The sequence below is a fragment of the Carya illinoinensis genome, chromosome 7 (genome assembly GCF_018687715.1).
Source record: "Carya illinoinensis cultivar Pawnee chromosome 7, C.illinoinensisPawnee_v1, whole genome shotgun sequence".
In the NCBI taxonomy this organism is placed as follows: domain Eukaryota; kingdom Viridiplantae; phylum Streptophyta; class Magnoliopsida; order Fagales; family Juglandaceae; genus Carya; species Carya illinoinensis.
In genome coordinates, this window is record NC_056758.1 from 14,871,074 (window position 1) to 14,887,669 (window position 16,596).

Below are 16,596 nucleotides of genomic sequence, written 5' to 3' on the forward strand. Positions count from 1 at the left end.
AAATTCTCCAGTTAATTAAAAATAAGACCACAACGCTGATTCTATTCACGAGACAAATCACCCTTCAAGATGTGTGGTGTGGGGCTCTGTATAGCCTAATAAAAACAGACAAACAAACTACTGTTTTCCATAAAACCTGATTGTCCCCATTCACCGTGAGTGTTCTATAGAGGACAGATGATTCGGTCGCAGCAAACTCAAGAACCATCTCCTGCCCCTAAGTTCCTATTCAAAGACTCCGGTTCCTCAAATCATGTACGTGGTTATCTATTTCTATGAAAAGCTTTACATGTTTGTTTACTAGTGTCCGACAACGCTCGCCGAGCGTTCGACGGAATGCTTCTCTAAACCAAATAACTGATATTGTCTTACTTCTTGCACTCAAATATTGCTCTAGGGTCAGAGCATTTGAAACTGAAATTATCAACACCAGGTAACTAGATAATTGGATCGATGCCTATTTCCTTTCTTTCTTTTTTGATTTTTGATATTCTTGTGGTTTCCTTGCTCGGGCTCTTCTTAGTAGTTTTAATCTTTGACGAGTACGATGTCTATGCTTGATTTGGATAGAGATGGTTCCATCTCATTTAATTTTGTCTCAATATCTAAACACTACAAATACAAATACTTTTCATTTTAAATATTTATTTTTTTCATCTAATCATTATATTATTATTAAAATTTTCAAATTTTCAAACAAAACATAAAAAATAATTCAATTTTTTCAAATTTTAAAACAAAAATAATATTAAAAAATAATATTTTAACAATATTTTAATTTTATAATTAAAAAACTATATTTTAGCAATATTTTAATTTTATAATATTTTTATTCAACTTTTTTTTCTTTCTTTTGTTAAAACCCTATAAAATATTTTAACTCAAACAATTTCTAACTCATTTCATCTCAACTCAAATATCTCACTACTATTCACAAACTATCTCAACTCATTTCATCTCATCTCAACTTATTATCCAAACCAGGCCTAAGGAAACCATTGATTGGAATAGTCAATCCTTCCAACTTCCCTTCCTGTCACGGTTTCCATTCTTGCTTTTTCAACTTTTCATTTATTCTAGATTCCCATTCCATAGTGATTGTATTTCCTTGGTAAACCTACAATCTGACATAATTTTATGTGATCCGTTATATCTACTTTACGATACAAATATTTTTACAATCTGATGTACCACATCAAGCCACATTAGTTTATAAGTTTACTTTTATGTAATCTTTTTGTAGTTAAAGTATTTCTCTTTCATTTTTATTTAAAATTATTATTAAAGTATTAATAGACATTTTTCAAACTGGTGCCTATTTGAAAACAAAATCCCTCTGTCCAAGCTCTGTTCGAGTGATGGAAAAGTATGAATAGACACTTATCTCCCGCATCCATTAAAAAGAGGACATTTGCTATATTCATACACGTTGAACATGCCACATCAACATAAATATTAGAAATGAAAAAGCGTATTTGTTTTAAAAAAAAGAAAAGAAAAAGGGCCACCAAGGGGGCACCACCCAAAGGGGTGAGCGGCAACGGCCACCCCACAATGGCTTTTTGTGGGCCACCCCTCGGGCGGTTTCTTTTATATGTTTATGCTAATGTGGCATGTTGACTATGTATTTTTTTAATGTTTTAAAGCTGAATGTATAGAAATATGTCATGTGTCCTCATTCGATTAATTTTTACATTGCAGCTATGTGTCACGTCAGCATTTTCCATCACTAAGCTAAGGAAGCTTGCATGGTGATAATTTTTTGAAATAGGCACCTAACTTCAAGGATTAGTTTAAACCTTTATAAACCACCAGTACCATTTTGAGAAAGTCCAAAATCCAGTGACTTGATCACTAATTTTCCCTTATCTAAATTTGTAGATGCTAGATATTCAATTTAGAGAAAAAAGTAGTTCCTGCTAGGGCATTTGAAGTCTGATCCTCCTAAAGATCGATTTCTCATTGAAAAATCCCTCAGGTCCTATCGTTTGGTATAGGAGCAGGTATCTATCATTTTTCTTTTTCCGTTTGGAATCCTTTGAAAAAAGCAAAAAAGCCACCATAGCCAAAATTCCTTTTAATTTTTTTTTATTTTTATTTTTTTATATTAAGTATAGCCAAAATTCTGAGTAAGGCTCTGTGTGCGCATTATAATATCAACGGGTTGTTTGTCATTTGTTGATGCCAGGAAAAAAATAGTGACTTCCAGACCAGTGGTGCTCACCAGGTTTATGGGCTCTGGACTATCCTGGCACTGTTTGCTTATTAGATTGAAAGGTTTAGTTGATGATGTTACAATAGTAGGGTTTTGTGTTCGAAATGCTGGCTTTTTGGGTATCAGAATTTGTTGTTCCCTTGAAGAAGTTAATTCATATCTGTTTTATTCTGGGAAAGTGGGAAAGTCTAGAGAGAAAAAAAAAAAAAGAAAAAAAAGAAAGAAAGAACATGCTTGAGCGGTGAAATCAAAGTATGAACAGGAAACAAAAGACATTGTTTGATAAAGACTGCTTCAATTCTAATGATCTTTCACCCAATTTGTGTGTTCTATGTTAGGCATTCATAATCTAGCAGATAGACATGATGGCCTCTGGTAATAGCTCTCAACAATGTGAGGAGACTCTAATGGAGTCATGTTTGTATGGGGATGCCATTGTATTGTACAAGTTGTTCAAGTCATGCCTTGGAGTGCCTACTTAGAATTTGTACAGTGGCCCCTCACACTATTTGTCACTCTGAGTTTGAGAAATTTATTAAAAATTGGAAAATAGCTCCCAATTGGAAAATTGAAATTATTTTGAGGCTATCTAATTGAGCCGGTGACTGGATGGAAAAGGAGAATTGATAGTGGACATTTATTAAGGGTTTTCACTCAGGCTTCTAACATGAATTCACGACTTACATGCTTGGACCATGACGGATGCCATTTAATGTATGAGAACACAAGAGAGGCTCATTGAGGAAGATTTCTGTATATTTAAAGGCAAACTAAAAATTGGGGAGCTAAAAAAAAAAAAAAAAAATGCTAAAAAAAAAAAAAGAGTTCCTTTTTTTTTGTATGATTAAATAAATTAGTGGTTCTAAAAGAGAGATTTCTAGAACAGGGAGCTGACTAACTTTTGTTTTAGGCATTTGTTGATTGGTTTTGTTGCCAAGCCATACTTGTGTTTATTCTAGGATCAAAGGAGAGCTTAAAAAAAAAAAAAAAGTGGTTCTGAAAGGGAGATATTTGGAGTGCCAGCAGCCATTGAGTTTGGGAATAGAAAAACATATAATATCTACTAACTCTATGTAAAACATTTGAATATGGGTGTAGAAATACATGGGACAAATACTTTATTCATTTGATGTACCATCATATCTATACACTACATGCAATTGACATTTATACCCTCACAGGCTACACTAATTACAACTGTGCCCTCTAACACTCCTCCTCAAGCTGGGGCATATATATCATGTAAACCCAGCTTGAAACAAATAAGCTTTAAATGACTACAACACAATGACTTATTGAACATGTAAACCCAGTTGATCGGCGGACTTCACAAAAGGTGTAGAAATGTCGCAACTTAGTATCTTATCGCAAATGAAGTAACAATCAATCTCTATATGTTTAGTCCTCTCATGGAATATAGGATTAGAGACAATATGCACTGCAGCTTAATTATCACAAAATAGCTAAAGAGGAACAGGAGCTGGAAACCCAATCTCTTGGAGGAAGTGTTGGAGCCATGTCAGTTTGCTAGTAGTGTGAGTCATTGCCGTGTATTCGGCTTCTGCACTAGAGTAAGTTACTACTACTTGTTTCTTATTCTTCCATATAACCAAGTTACCTCCCACAAAGGTACAATATCCAGTAGTTGATCTTCTATATGAAGGAGATCCTGCCCAATCAAAATCTGAAACGCCTTCAACTCTGAGATGACCATTTGATCGATACTACAATCCAAGGCCAGGAGCTCACTTAAGATAGCGCAGAATATAAATTACGGCATCCCAATATGAGACTTGTGGCGTTTGTAAAAACTGACTCAGTACACTCACTACATAAGAGATTTCCGGTCTAGTGATAGTGAGATAATTTAATTTTCTAACAAGTCTTTGATACCTACTTGGATCTCCAAACAACTCACATTCCTCTTTTAAGGATATACGATTTGGGTCCTTAGGAGTGTCAATAGGTCGTGCACCTAACATGCCAGTTTCTTCCAGAATGTCAAGTATATATTTCTTATGAGATAGGTTGATGCCCTTTTTAGATCTACTGACTTCAATTCTAAGGAAATATGTAAGCTTGCCCAAGTCTTTTGTTTGAAACTGATCATGTAAAAATTATTTTAGTCTAACAATTCTAGCAGTCACTCCCAGTAATTACAATGTCGTCCACATATACAACTAACAAAATGTGAACTGCATCACGTTGTAAGTGAAATATCAAGTGGTCAGTTTGGCATCTATAAAGACCAAATGCCAATATAGCATCAAAGAAACTCTCAACCCATGCTTGAGGAGATTGTTTCAAACAATATAATGCCTTCTTTAACTTGCATATAGTACCTTGATACTCCCCTTAAGCAACAAACCCAAGTGGTTGCTCCATATAAATTTTCTCATGCAAGTCGCCATGTAGAAATGCATTTTTAACATCCGGGTGAAATAAAGGTCAATCTAAATTAGCAGCAACAAAGATCAACACTTGAACAAAATAGATTTTGGCAACTGGGGAGAATGTCTCCTCATAATCAATGCCATAGGTTTGAGTGTAACCCTTTGCAACCAAGCAGGCTTTCAGATGTTCCGCAAAACCATTAGGATGGAGTTTGATTGTATATACCCATTTACAGCCAATGGGTTGTTTACTAGGTGGTAGTGGAACAAGATGGTGAAGGGCATCCATTTCATTTTTCAAAACTATCCTCCATTTTGGATCAAATAAAACATCACGAGTTGTCTTAAGAACAGAAAGTTTTGAAAGTTGAGATGTAAAGCATGAGAATGAAGGAGATAAGGCATGATATGAAACAAATTGGCTATTGGATGTTGAGTAACACAAGAACGATTACCTTTGCGGAGTGCAATAGGTGGGGAGTCTTAAGTGCTAGGCAACTCCAGATTTAAAGATGAAGGCCCTGTTTGGTTACATAGATGAGATGAGATGAGATGTTTTGAATAGTAATGAATAAAATATTATTATAATATAATTTTTTAATATTAATTTTGTATTGGAATTTGAAAAAGTTAAATTGTTTATTATATTTTGTATAGGGATTTGAAAAAGTTGTAATGATGAGTTGAAATGAGATTTTTGGTTTTGGTTAACCAAGCGGGGACGGAGACATGGCTGGTGGGGGCATGGGAGCCGGCGGCCTCAAGTGACGTGAGTAAACCTGTAAAGGAACTGGGGGAGGGATTGAGGAGGGTTGGGTAAGGTTGGGTGAGTGTGAAGGAGATAGTGTAAGAGTAGGTAATGGTAGATGATCACACTCAACACTTGAAGATGTGTTCGAAAAATAGGATATGGACCCAAAGAAGGTAACATTAGCACTAAGAATAGGACTATAGCAGCGATATCCTTTTTGAGTCCGAGAATAACCAATGAAGAGACACTTGGTAGAACGGGGATCGAGTTTATCAAAACTTGGGCCAAGGTTACGAACATAGTAAACACACCCATGGAAGAGAAAATGGTGAAAATGAAGGAAACAAGATGGAGAAGGGAGAGGAACCATCAATAACTGATGAAGGCATACGGTTAATAAGGTGATAAGCAGTAAGAATACCATCACTCTAAAATTATTTAGGAACATGCATGTGTAGCAAAAGTGCTCGGGTTACATCTAACAAATGACGATTTTTGCGTTCAGGCATCCTATTATGTTGGGGTGTATATGAATATGATGTTTGATAAACAATTCCGTTATTATTTAAGCAAGGAGCAAAGGTACTACATTTATATTAGCTAGCATTATCAGAATGCAAAACTTGAACCTTTTTGTTAAATTGAGTTTTAATTTTTTTTCCAAAACACTTTAAATATGGAAAAAAGTTCAAATCTTGCCTTCATAGAAAACAACCATAAAAAACAACCATTTCACACGAGAGGAGTCATCAACAAATGTAACAAAATATTGAAATTTGTTTGACTCAATGTTGATTGGTCCTCATATATCAGAGTGAACCAATTCAAAGGAAATCAATGCTCGTTTATCAATTCAAGGTATAAGAGACACACGATGATGTTTACTAAGTTGACATGCTTCACAAGAGAAGGGAGATACATTTCCCAAATTCCTAACTTGACGCTTCAAAAGAGAAAGAGTGGGGGTGACCAAGGCAACAATGTCATTCATATGTAGATGATGAGGAGGATGAAAGGGCTCGAGTGGGTAACTGTTGAACATCAAGATAATATAGACCACCAACTTCATGCCCCGTACCAATCTTGTTCCCTGTCTTGAGATCATGAAAAAACATGAAGAGAGATAGAAGGTCACTAGATATTGAAGATTTTGAGTAATTTTACTAATAGACAAGAAACTAAAGGGAAAACTAGGCATATAGAACAAATGGTAAGGATGAGTCAATGAGCTTAGTGGATCCGAGGTCTATAACTTTAGCAAGAGAACCATTAGCAAGAGTAACACTTTTTAGAGATGTTGAAGTATTTAACTTAAACAAGGTAGAAGACAAATCAGTCAAATATTCATTAGCTCCTGAATCAATAATTCATGGATCTTGAGTGGATAAGAGACATGCGGATGCTATACCTAAGTGGGTAAGAGTAGCTATGGAAGATGAAGTCCGTGTGTGACCCAAAAGCTGCTCATATTCATCTTTCGATACACTAATCATATTTGGTGATGGGTTGGAGCTCGTTGACTGTGATGTAACATCTTGGCAAATGGCTTGATTAGCAGACCCAGATGATTTACCATGTAGATCCCAACAATAGTTCACCGAATGGCTAGTGCGACCACAATGGGTGCACTTACAAGGCTCTCGACCTTGAGTGCAATTACCTTTGGCATCATGTCCCCCACGTGCACCTCTATCACCTTGGCCTCTATGCCCACCAGGAGCAACATAAGAGGCAACCAAAGTGGATCTCTCACTAATAGGATAAAAAGACAACTGAGATCCGTGCCCAGATAATGTGGCATGTTGAAGTCGAGAGAACATATCAGGAAATGAAGAAAGATGTGGACTCGCCAAAATTTGAGAATGCACTGACTTGTATTCAAGTTTTAAACCAACAAGAAACCGAATAACATTAAACTCGAAACATTGGAAGTGATAGGTTGATACATGAGTTCTTCACATATGCTCATCATGTGAGAATAATACTTTCCGGGCCCAAGGTACCTTGTTCCAACCCAAAGAACTGCTTACATAGCTCATAAATACGGACTGTGTTCCCAGCACCCAAATACATATGCTTGAGATGGCTCCACACCTCTTGGGCAGTGTCAAAATAGATCAAACTAAAGCAAATATTAGGCTTAATACTGGTCAACATCAAGGATAAGATTTGAGCATCCTTTTGCTCCCATTGAGCAAATGTAGAGTTATTTGAGTTAGGTTTTGGATCAATCAAGTGGCTAGAAAGTCCCTTCCCTTTCAAAAATATTGTAATAGATTTTGACCATAGCATATAGTTCTTTCCATCCAATTTCACGGAAGTCATAGGTATATTGAAGTTTGGTGTAAGCAACTGTGACTCAAATTTAGCTACTTGGAGATAGAAAATTCACACAGAATATGAAATATGAATACGATTTGGAAAACGAGAAACCCAAATCAAGTACCCGAAAAAGCAACTTGAAAAAACCAAATTTCGGCCCTGTATTAGACTAAATTAGTCTACGTCGGTTGAAACAAGCATGTTTCAGCTCGGAGTCGGGCCTGTATCAGTCTAATCTGTATCGCTATCGGCTTGTTGCTACCCTTAGGAACACGAATTAGGTTATCCTAACCGAGAATAAGGGATTTGGGTATTACCTTATCCATGTTACCAAACAAGTGTTATTCTGGATAGGAATAAACTCTTACTCCAGGTTTTGGTTATTCACACTTTGGGATTGGATAGCTTATACTTGCAACCAAACACTCCGGGGCTTCAACTTTTTCCGGCGATGGAGACCCTTTCTAGCGGCCGATGACAACGAAAGACTTCTCGATAATCACATAAAATCTTGGTGCCCAGTACCTGAGATGACACCGGAAACTTGCCAAAAACAACTTCAAACACCTACGGGCAGCCGACAATGAAGAGAGAAGCCACCGGGATGCACAAAAGACAACGGTGAACTCGGATCTAGCGGTTGCAAACACTGGTGAGCTTAGATCCAGCCACAAAAGTCAAATACTACACTGGAAAACACTTCGACGAGTTCAGACAACATTTCAGCGTGAACCATCGTACATCACTTAGTTCAGACAACATGGGACAAATACTTTATTCATTGACGTCCCATCATATATATACACTACATACAATTGACATTTATACCCTCATAGGTTACACTAATTACAACCATTCCCTCTAACAATGGGAAAGTGGATACCTAGAGAAAGCAATGTTCTCAGAAGTCCATTGCTAACTATGAAATTGAAGGCTGTGGTGCAGCATTACCAGAGTTGGTTTGCTGCCAGATAATTTGGTCATTTGCAATGAAACTCAATTGGGTGAAGGAGAAGCTAAAAGCAAGAGTTCTTTCTGGCTCTTAAGATGTTTTGGAGCTGTCAAGATATATGAAATTTGGAACCTATAAAAAAAAAAAAAGATATATGAAATTTGGTTGCAAAAGAATGGATTTCCTCGAGGACGAGAATTTTATCCTTCAGTTGATTGCTGGGTATTTGTTCTGTTTTTTGTCTGTCTACTGTTACGACATGATTGTTGTATGGGACACCTTATAGTCTTGCGACTCTTGCCTATAATGTTGTAGAAGCTATAATAATAGGCTCCAAAATGTTGTCTATATGCCTTATTGTTATTTTTTAGTGAAATTAATCAAATGAGAATAGGTCAATGCCTTTTGATGAGTGATCGAAGATTTTATCAATACCTGCGAAGGACATTGTCCAAGTATACAAACAGTATACGTGAGAAACACCTAACAATGAAACAATATAAGATTAAAAGCTCTTTTATACAAAAAGTATACTTGAGAAACACCTAACAATGAAACAATATAAGATTAAAAGCTCTTTCTGTGAGGCTTAATTCAATTAATATTTCCTTGAGACTTTAGGAGAATTAACAAATAAAAGTTATAACCGAGTAACCCGTGCTATTGCATCATGTATATTGTAACAATGGCATTATACATATCTTCCAAACTCTTCTTTGCAAGTGTAGCATAGAGGCTTACGCTTGGGCTTATCCAGAAAGATGGTATAAACTAAAGTGGCAATTTTGAAAACACTTACAAATGAATGGAGCTTATAGTCAAGACTCAAAACCACTACTTTAGTGGTTCACACTGTCTTTTTATTTGTTTCAGTTTCATACCAAAAAATCGAGCTTAATCCTGAAAGGTGTTTTGATGGATGATCTCTATCAAAATTCATCATTCTCTCAATTGGATGAACCAGATCCTAAAGAGAAGACTATGGATGTGTTAACAAAAGACCTTGACTATATGGAGAAAATAAAGGAGTTGCAGGGTTACCTTGACATGGTAAATCTCAATTTTATAGTCATTAGTTCCTCGCCCTTTTATTTCAATCCTCTCCTTTCTGGTTTATTAGTTGCTTATTGCCTATGAACTTTAGTCTTGCGTTTTTCAGTTTCATTTTTGGTTAATTTTTATGTTCATAGTTGACGATTGTTTTCCTACTAGGTTGAATTTATTTTCATAAAAGTTGTTTTCCACATTGTTCTATATTTTGTTTGATCTAAATATGGCTTATGCTTTAACAAATTGGAAATCAGTTTCTCTAATCACAGCCCTCTGTCTCTCTACCACCATTTTTCGATCCCATCACCAACTCCAACCCCACCAAAACCACCTCATATGTCACTCTTCGCATTGCATGGGTAGCACTAATTCCCTTAAACCTTCCCCCTTGGAGCTAAACATGGCTTACGCTCTAACAAATTGGAAGTCATTTTCTCTAATCACAGCCCTCCGTATCTACCACCATTTTTCTATCCCATCGCCAACTCCACCCCACCAAAACCACCTCTTATGTTCACTCTTTGCTTTGCATGGTTAGTACCAATTCCCTTAACCCTTCCCCCTTCCTACTCCTTCGCACTAGGTGACCACCTACAACTTCAATCCACAATGCTCTACTTCTATTCATCAACCCCAACTCCAAGTTTGCCTCTAGTTCATCATCCTCAGCTTCAGATATACCTCCTTAGAAGATAAGGAACACTCGGTTTCTAAGACGTTTTTTTCTTAATACCTTATTTCAATGGGCTTCAGCTATTGCGTTCAATGGAACTAGTGTCCATGATTTCCCCATCTCTTTTTCTAGTTCATGACTTGTAACTAGGTTTAGTTTTTGTATACTTTCTCTGTACTTGGCTTTGCCTTGCTACTTGTCTCGATACAATTTCTTATTCATAAGGAGAAAAAAGATATGCCTCCTTGAGTAGTGGATTTTGTTATTGTCTTTTTCGGGTCTTTACAGAAGAAATTTTTTGATTGGTAGGCTTTTGCAAAAGAAAAATGATATATATAAGCCTTTTAAGCATAATCCTTTCATCATTTCCTGATGTGGACTGATTGGTAAGTAATTGACAGAGTTTTCGATCTCACGTCAGGATATGTTGGAAGGGTAATAACTAAAAAACTTATGAATAATATTATGTCTTTACAGAGAAATTTGATACAAGCAAACAAGATTTTTAGGGTTTAAACCAACCAGCAGAAAACCAAGTTTTGCTAGAATTTTACTAATTTGAAACTCAATGTCAAACCGATAGAAGGAGTGTGAGAAATTGAAGATTGTACGAGTTTTCATGTGTTATGAATTTACATGTTCAGTATGAAGCATGAATTCACCACCAAAATCACCAACATGATTCAAGAACTTCTTGAATAATTGCAAATTATTACATAAAATGTCATGCTTGCTCTTTTTAGCTAAATTACATTTTGGTTATTTTGCTACAATGGTTTCTTAGTAAATTATAAAGTTGAGTAAATCAGCCCTAGCCTCTATTTTTTTTTGGCATGAAAAGTCCACTTCTCAGGTATATGCTAAGTAATAGTTCTTTACCAGGTTTGGGAAAAAGTAGTTCCTTAGCAATACGCCCTTCGTTTGTTGAAACTTAAAACAGGAAACTCTTTGCTTATTAGCTGACCATGAGTCACCATAATCATCATCAGAATAGCTTGATATCCACTTTATGGTAAATTGACAATAAAATTACCATTATCTTCATTTTTAGTTATTCAAAGAGTGAGCAGCTCTCCTCCCATTGACAATGCCGCAGTTTCCTCCCATTGACAATGCATCAGTTTCCTCCAATTTGAAACTAGATGGAAGGTATGTAGTCATGATTTATTCTAAAGACAAATAATTTCACAAATATTGTTACTGGCAGGTCAACCCCTTGACATGAACAGCATAAACTGATTAACCCTTCCCTACATGTCTCTCATTGGCACCTGCTCAACGACCTTTCTGGATGGTTTCTCCAAGCTCTACCCTTCTGAAGCTCTCTCCCATTTCAGGGGCTCAGCTACAGGTCATCAAAATTGTCCTCAAAGTCTTGGTGTGATACACCATGACCATGACAGAAATTGACTGCACTCACCAACTGATGGAAAAACTTTCTTGCTAAGTCTTCCGTGAGCTTTCCTTTTGCTACTTTTGCACCTTCTTTCATTTCCATCATGAAGAATATCATTTCCTATTGGCCATGTCTCCTTATCGTATCGATGGCGAATGAAGCACAGGATCTTCGTATCTCATACTTCCCGAAGGGAATGATTCCTAGCTGATTGAGGTTGTAGTTTTGCTACATATTTTGGTCTTCCGTCTGAAACAAAAGAAGTGACAAGTTGTGAGACTTGGGCTTTAGGAAAATTGGATTAAATTTCGCCAAGAACATATTATTCTTGAGTGGGTGTGGATGAGAAAGAAATGTGCAGGGATGTTAACCTCAGGGTTATTGGCCTGGCAGTTGTAATAGACGTGGCTACCCCTGATCTTTAGGGAAAAAAGAAAAGAAAAGAGAAGAATATTGGACACATCACACATGTCTTCCATTGGATTTAAAACAAGAGGAAACTTCTTGGTTTTCTAGGAGTGGAGGCCACTCCCATCTAGAGAAACCAAAATTAAGGGCTCGTTTGTTCAAATTTATTGTGAAGATAGTAAGTTGTTTTTGTGAAATAGTTAGGGTAACCCAAACTGCGTTTGCCTTTCATGTTTAGAAGAGTATGTGGAGACAACAACAATCTACTCATGGTAATTTAAACTGCCGCTTTTATGTAGGACTCATGGATGCCAAATCAGATGATTAGTGAGTGTTCGATCTGTTCCTTTCTAACCCCATCTTGAAGGTTTTGCTTGCTGTCTCATCTTGGGACATAGCTCATGCTTTGTAATGAATCAAATGTAATTTTTTTTGGTTATCTCAGTCTTTTCAAAGTAGAATATTTATTAGTTTTGTGTAGTTTCTAAAAGTCTTAACTACCCCTTCTGCTATTGAATGGAGTTTTCCTGCTAGAAAGTGTTGAGGGATGTTTTGAATCTCTTATGGCCCAAGTCTTGGGAATAGATCCCAGTAAAACATTATGTAGCATCCTATCTTTTCATGCTCTGTTGAAGGCTAAAACAGAAATAATATTTTTTTAGCATAATGCTTTTGTTATTTTTCGTGACTTGAAACACAAGCTTTGTGCTGCATTTTATGTTTTAGGTAAAGAAGATAGCGAAGCCAGGTTGCTCAGAAGAAGTTCTGAATGTGGCCTTGAGTTCCATGTCCTCTCTTGTCAACTTACTCTCCTCCATGTCCTCCAGATCAAAAACCCTGGCCTCACTTTGACAATGTTACCATGATTGGAGAACAATCTGTTACCTAATCTTGTTATATTTGCTTTTATTGTACAATGTCAATTGAAGTCTACATACAAGAACTGTGTATATATTTACTTCATGAGAGTACCCTTTAGAGTATGTAATCACCATAAGGAGCACATTTACTGAGCCTCTTTTGGAGACAGATAAAGCACGGTTTAGATCCATAGGAAAGGAGCTCCTTTGTTACTTTTACCTATTTCTTCACACACTTTCAATGATTTACAAATATTACAATCTATTTACATAATGGAGAATTAAGATAAATGTGCGAGTATAACGTGTGAAGGACTCTAAATAGGATCCTCAAGTTGGAGCATGGACGTCGTGGACGCTCAACTTGCTCACGAGATTACCAAATCATTCCCTTCTGAGGGGCTCGATCAAAATGCTAAATACAAGGATCCCGATTGTTATCCTTATGTGAAAAATAGTCTTTTCAATATGCATTGTTGTCACATTGTCATAGAAAATATGCATAGGTTGTGAATGAATTTGCATCTTTTAGCATATCTTATAGCCATAAGAGTGAAATTCACTCATAGTTGAAGCCATTGGCCTCTATAAGAATATGTACAGGGGAACGAGTGATTCAAAAACTTGTTCTTGTTTTAAGGAATTAAGATTGCTCCCAAGTAATGTATAGTATGGATAGCAAATATTGAAGTGGTGGCTTAGTGATAATTACAATACTTTTTATTCTTTTAGGTTTTTTGGTATATGCAGGTTTGATAGCATAAAAAAATAAGAGTTGTTACAGAGGATGCAATGTAACGTTTCAAAGAAGACTCAAGACACATCTACCCATATTCCAAACATATGTCAATGGTACAATGGGAGTTCCATTGTAGGCCATTCCATTATAGGTAACACAATTCAAGTCTCATAAATTTTTGTTGTGATTGGAATATCATTTGTAACGTCCTAAGAGAATATACAAATCACATCTAAGTCTATATTCAAAAAAAAAAAAAAAAAAACTAGTTAATAGTATAATTAGAATGATTATAAAATGTAAGAACTTCTATCTTCCAAATAATGCGAGATCCTATAGAACAAAGACATGAATATGGTGGCTTGCCCCAATTCACGCAAATAATCACTTTTATGCAATTTATGAGGGTGTTTCAATAGGCATATATACAAACATAGCGTCATGTTGATTTCCTACTTCAAGCTCACAATAAATTTTAAAGGCTAAAACTTCACTTAGTGAGGTTACCCATGACTTAATACATTTCCCGTGATAAACATCTTCTCACTTTTAAACCTAAAGATCTATACTTCCAACCTGTAATACCGATATAAGTAATTCCAATTTTGTGAGAACCACGGCCTTAACTGGCATTAATTTAAGATAAAATTAAGAAAAGTTGGATTTACAATTTTGCAAGAGAAAGGCAGGTAATAACATGTGTGAGCAAGGTAGGCAAGACATGAGCGAACAAGTCGTTGGTGGGAAAGGCGTGAGGTGAGCAATATTGAGCGGGCAAATATCCCGTGAGCTAAAGTTGGATGAACAAAGCTATAAGGCGGGTAAGTAACACGCGAACAAACGTCGGGCGAGCATTAGGCGAGTAAAGCCTTGGGTGAGCAATGCACATGGTGGGCAAAGATAGGAAGCAAGCAGCATATATATTGGGTGATGAAGGAAGATAGGAGGACAAAAGGCGAGCAACACGCTGAGCGAGTAACATGTTGGGCGATCATTGCTTGGTGGGTAATGTGGTGGTAAATCAAGGACTTTAACGTTCCGAGCAACTGTTTAAGAGAGCATGCGCGGTGCAACTCTTCAAGTGATTAGAACGTTGCATGTGTTATCACTTTTCATGACAAAACACATGATACTTCACATTTAGTAATTTGCCACATCACAACTTTATTGACAATGCATTACACACTTGTCACCGTGGCTGAAGCCTATATATGTTTGACGGGCTTCACTTTCTTCCTTTTAGTTGGTTGCCAGCTACGTAGAACTCCACCCAAGCAACTTCTAAGCCTCGCCCACCTTATCTTCTCCTTAGTCAAGCCAAACGAGTGAAAAAGAGAGAGACGCTCGGTTAGACTTTCATTGAAGCCACTGCACCCAAGGATCTTGTACAATAAGCTCGGCAACTCTTTTCTTCGATTTAGATTTTCTGTTCTTGGTATTCGAAGATTTTAGCCACGGCTTGAAGTTTCGTTGTTATAATATGTGAATTTCCTTGAAGAATGAAACTTGGGATGAAGTTTTATACATATTGTTGTTACGTTTTAAGGTTAAATACTGAAGGCTGTAAGTAAGATTAATGGACACTAGGTGAGTAATGTAGTAATGCTCTGTTTTAAGCTTTCTAGTCTGAAGATGACGATCAGTCTAGAGTTGAACCTTGGGTAGGACATGTTTAGGCGTTGTGATATGTACATAACTTGAATCTATCGAGTTTTGTTAATAATTTAAAGAGTTTAGCTTCTGTTTTGAAGCTTTATCAAGTGTAATGTCGGGCTGGACTGCTTTATGTTGTGACATATTTTTAACTTGAGTTTGGATGATGATTTGATGATCCTAGTCACTGTTTTTGAAGTTGTAAAACATGGTAACATTAAAGAATAATAACAATGAGAGTTTGAGAATGCTATCTCACGATGTTGACTTTACATGTAAGGGAAAGAAATATAGAAATAGTGTGTTGTACATGCCTAAAATAAAAGATTACAAAAGATTTCTAGTGATACATTAAGCCAGGAAGCAATGTATGCTATGATCACATTGTTGCTGGTTCTTTTGCTCTATTGTCTTCAGCTACAAGGTTGTCATCCCTCCTCAAATTGAGCCGGGAATTAACACAGAGGCCAAGTTTTGAGCGTAGTTGGTGAAAGGAAGCTTAGCAAGTGGCTTTGTGAACAGGTTAACAAGTTGAAGGTGAGGAAGAACAAATCTGGTTTCAAGGCTTCCAAGGGCTTAATGAGCCAATTGATCCTGGAGGGACTATCACTAGTGACCACCAGGTCGTCGACATAGAGAAGCAAAATAAGAAGTCCATGCTTGGAGTGATTAATGAAGAGGCTTGGATTAGAGGTGCTGCAATTGAAACCAAGTTGGAGAAGGTATGTACTGAGTCTATCAAACCATGCACGAGGCACTTGTTTGAGCCCATAGAGAACACGACTGAGTTTGCAAACAAGAGATGGTTGGTTTGAATCAACGAAGCTAGGTGGTTATTGCATGAAGACATCGATGGTGAGGAAACCATGTGGGAAAGCATTCCGTACGTCAAGTTGACGGATTTCCCATCCTTTAACCATGACTATGGTAAGAGCAAGGTGGATGTTGGCTGGCTCAATAGCAGGGAAAAAAGTTTCATGGAAATCAAGGTCCACTTGATGAAATCCCTTGTGACTAATCAAGCCTTGAGTGTTCCATGGTGCCGTCAGGTTGGAGTTTGACCTTGTAAACCCATTTACAACCTACAACATTCATGTGAGGTTGATGGGATACAGGGGTCCAAGTTTGGTCTTTGGCAAGAGCATCTAGCTCTTTTTGTATGGCAGCAAGCCATCCTGGATGTT

At 36.8% G+C, this 16,596-nt stretch overlaps 1 protein-coding gene across 17 annotated transcripts; it reads left to right on the forward strand.

Moving 5' to 3' along the window:
* On the forward strand, window positions 1-13,285 carry LOC122315837 (pyrophosphate--fructose 6-phosphate 1-phosphotransferase subunit alpha-like). 17 transcript variants are annotated; one of them, XR_006244138.1, is made up of 7 exons: window positions 4-255; window positions 398-433; window positions 9,507-9,683; window positions 11,408-11,505; window positions 11,662-11,810; window positions 12,460-12,582; window positions 12,887-13,285. XR_006244138.1 is itself a non-coding variant. In XM_043132063.1 (4 exons), the coding sequence occupies exons 1-4, from the start codon at window positions 178-180 to the stop codon at window positions 11,579-11,581; spliced, it is 312 nt and encodes a 103-aa protein (XP_042987997.1). In that variant the 5' UTR covers window positions 1-177; the 3' UTR covers window positions 11,582-11,812. The 17 variants fall into 17 exon arrangements, 3 of the variants coding, with proteins under 3 accessions (XP_042987997.1, XP_042987994.1, XP_042987995.1); XR_006244145.1 differs by having other exon boundaries at window positions 5-255; window positions 12,460-12,527; XR_006244146.1 differs by having other exon boundaries at window positions 5-255; window positions 12,460-12,487.
* The last annotated feature ends 3,311 nt before the right edge of the window (window positions 13,286-16,596 follow it).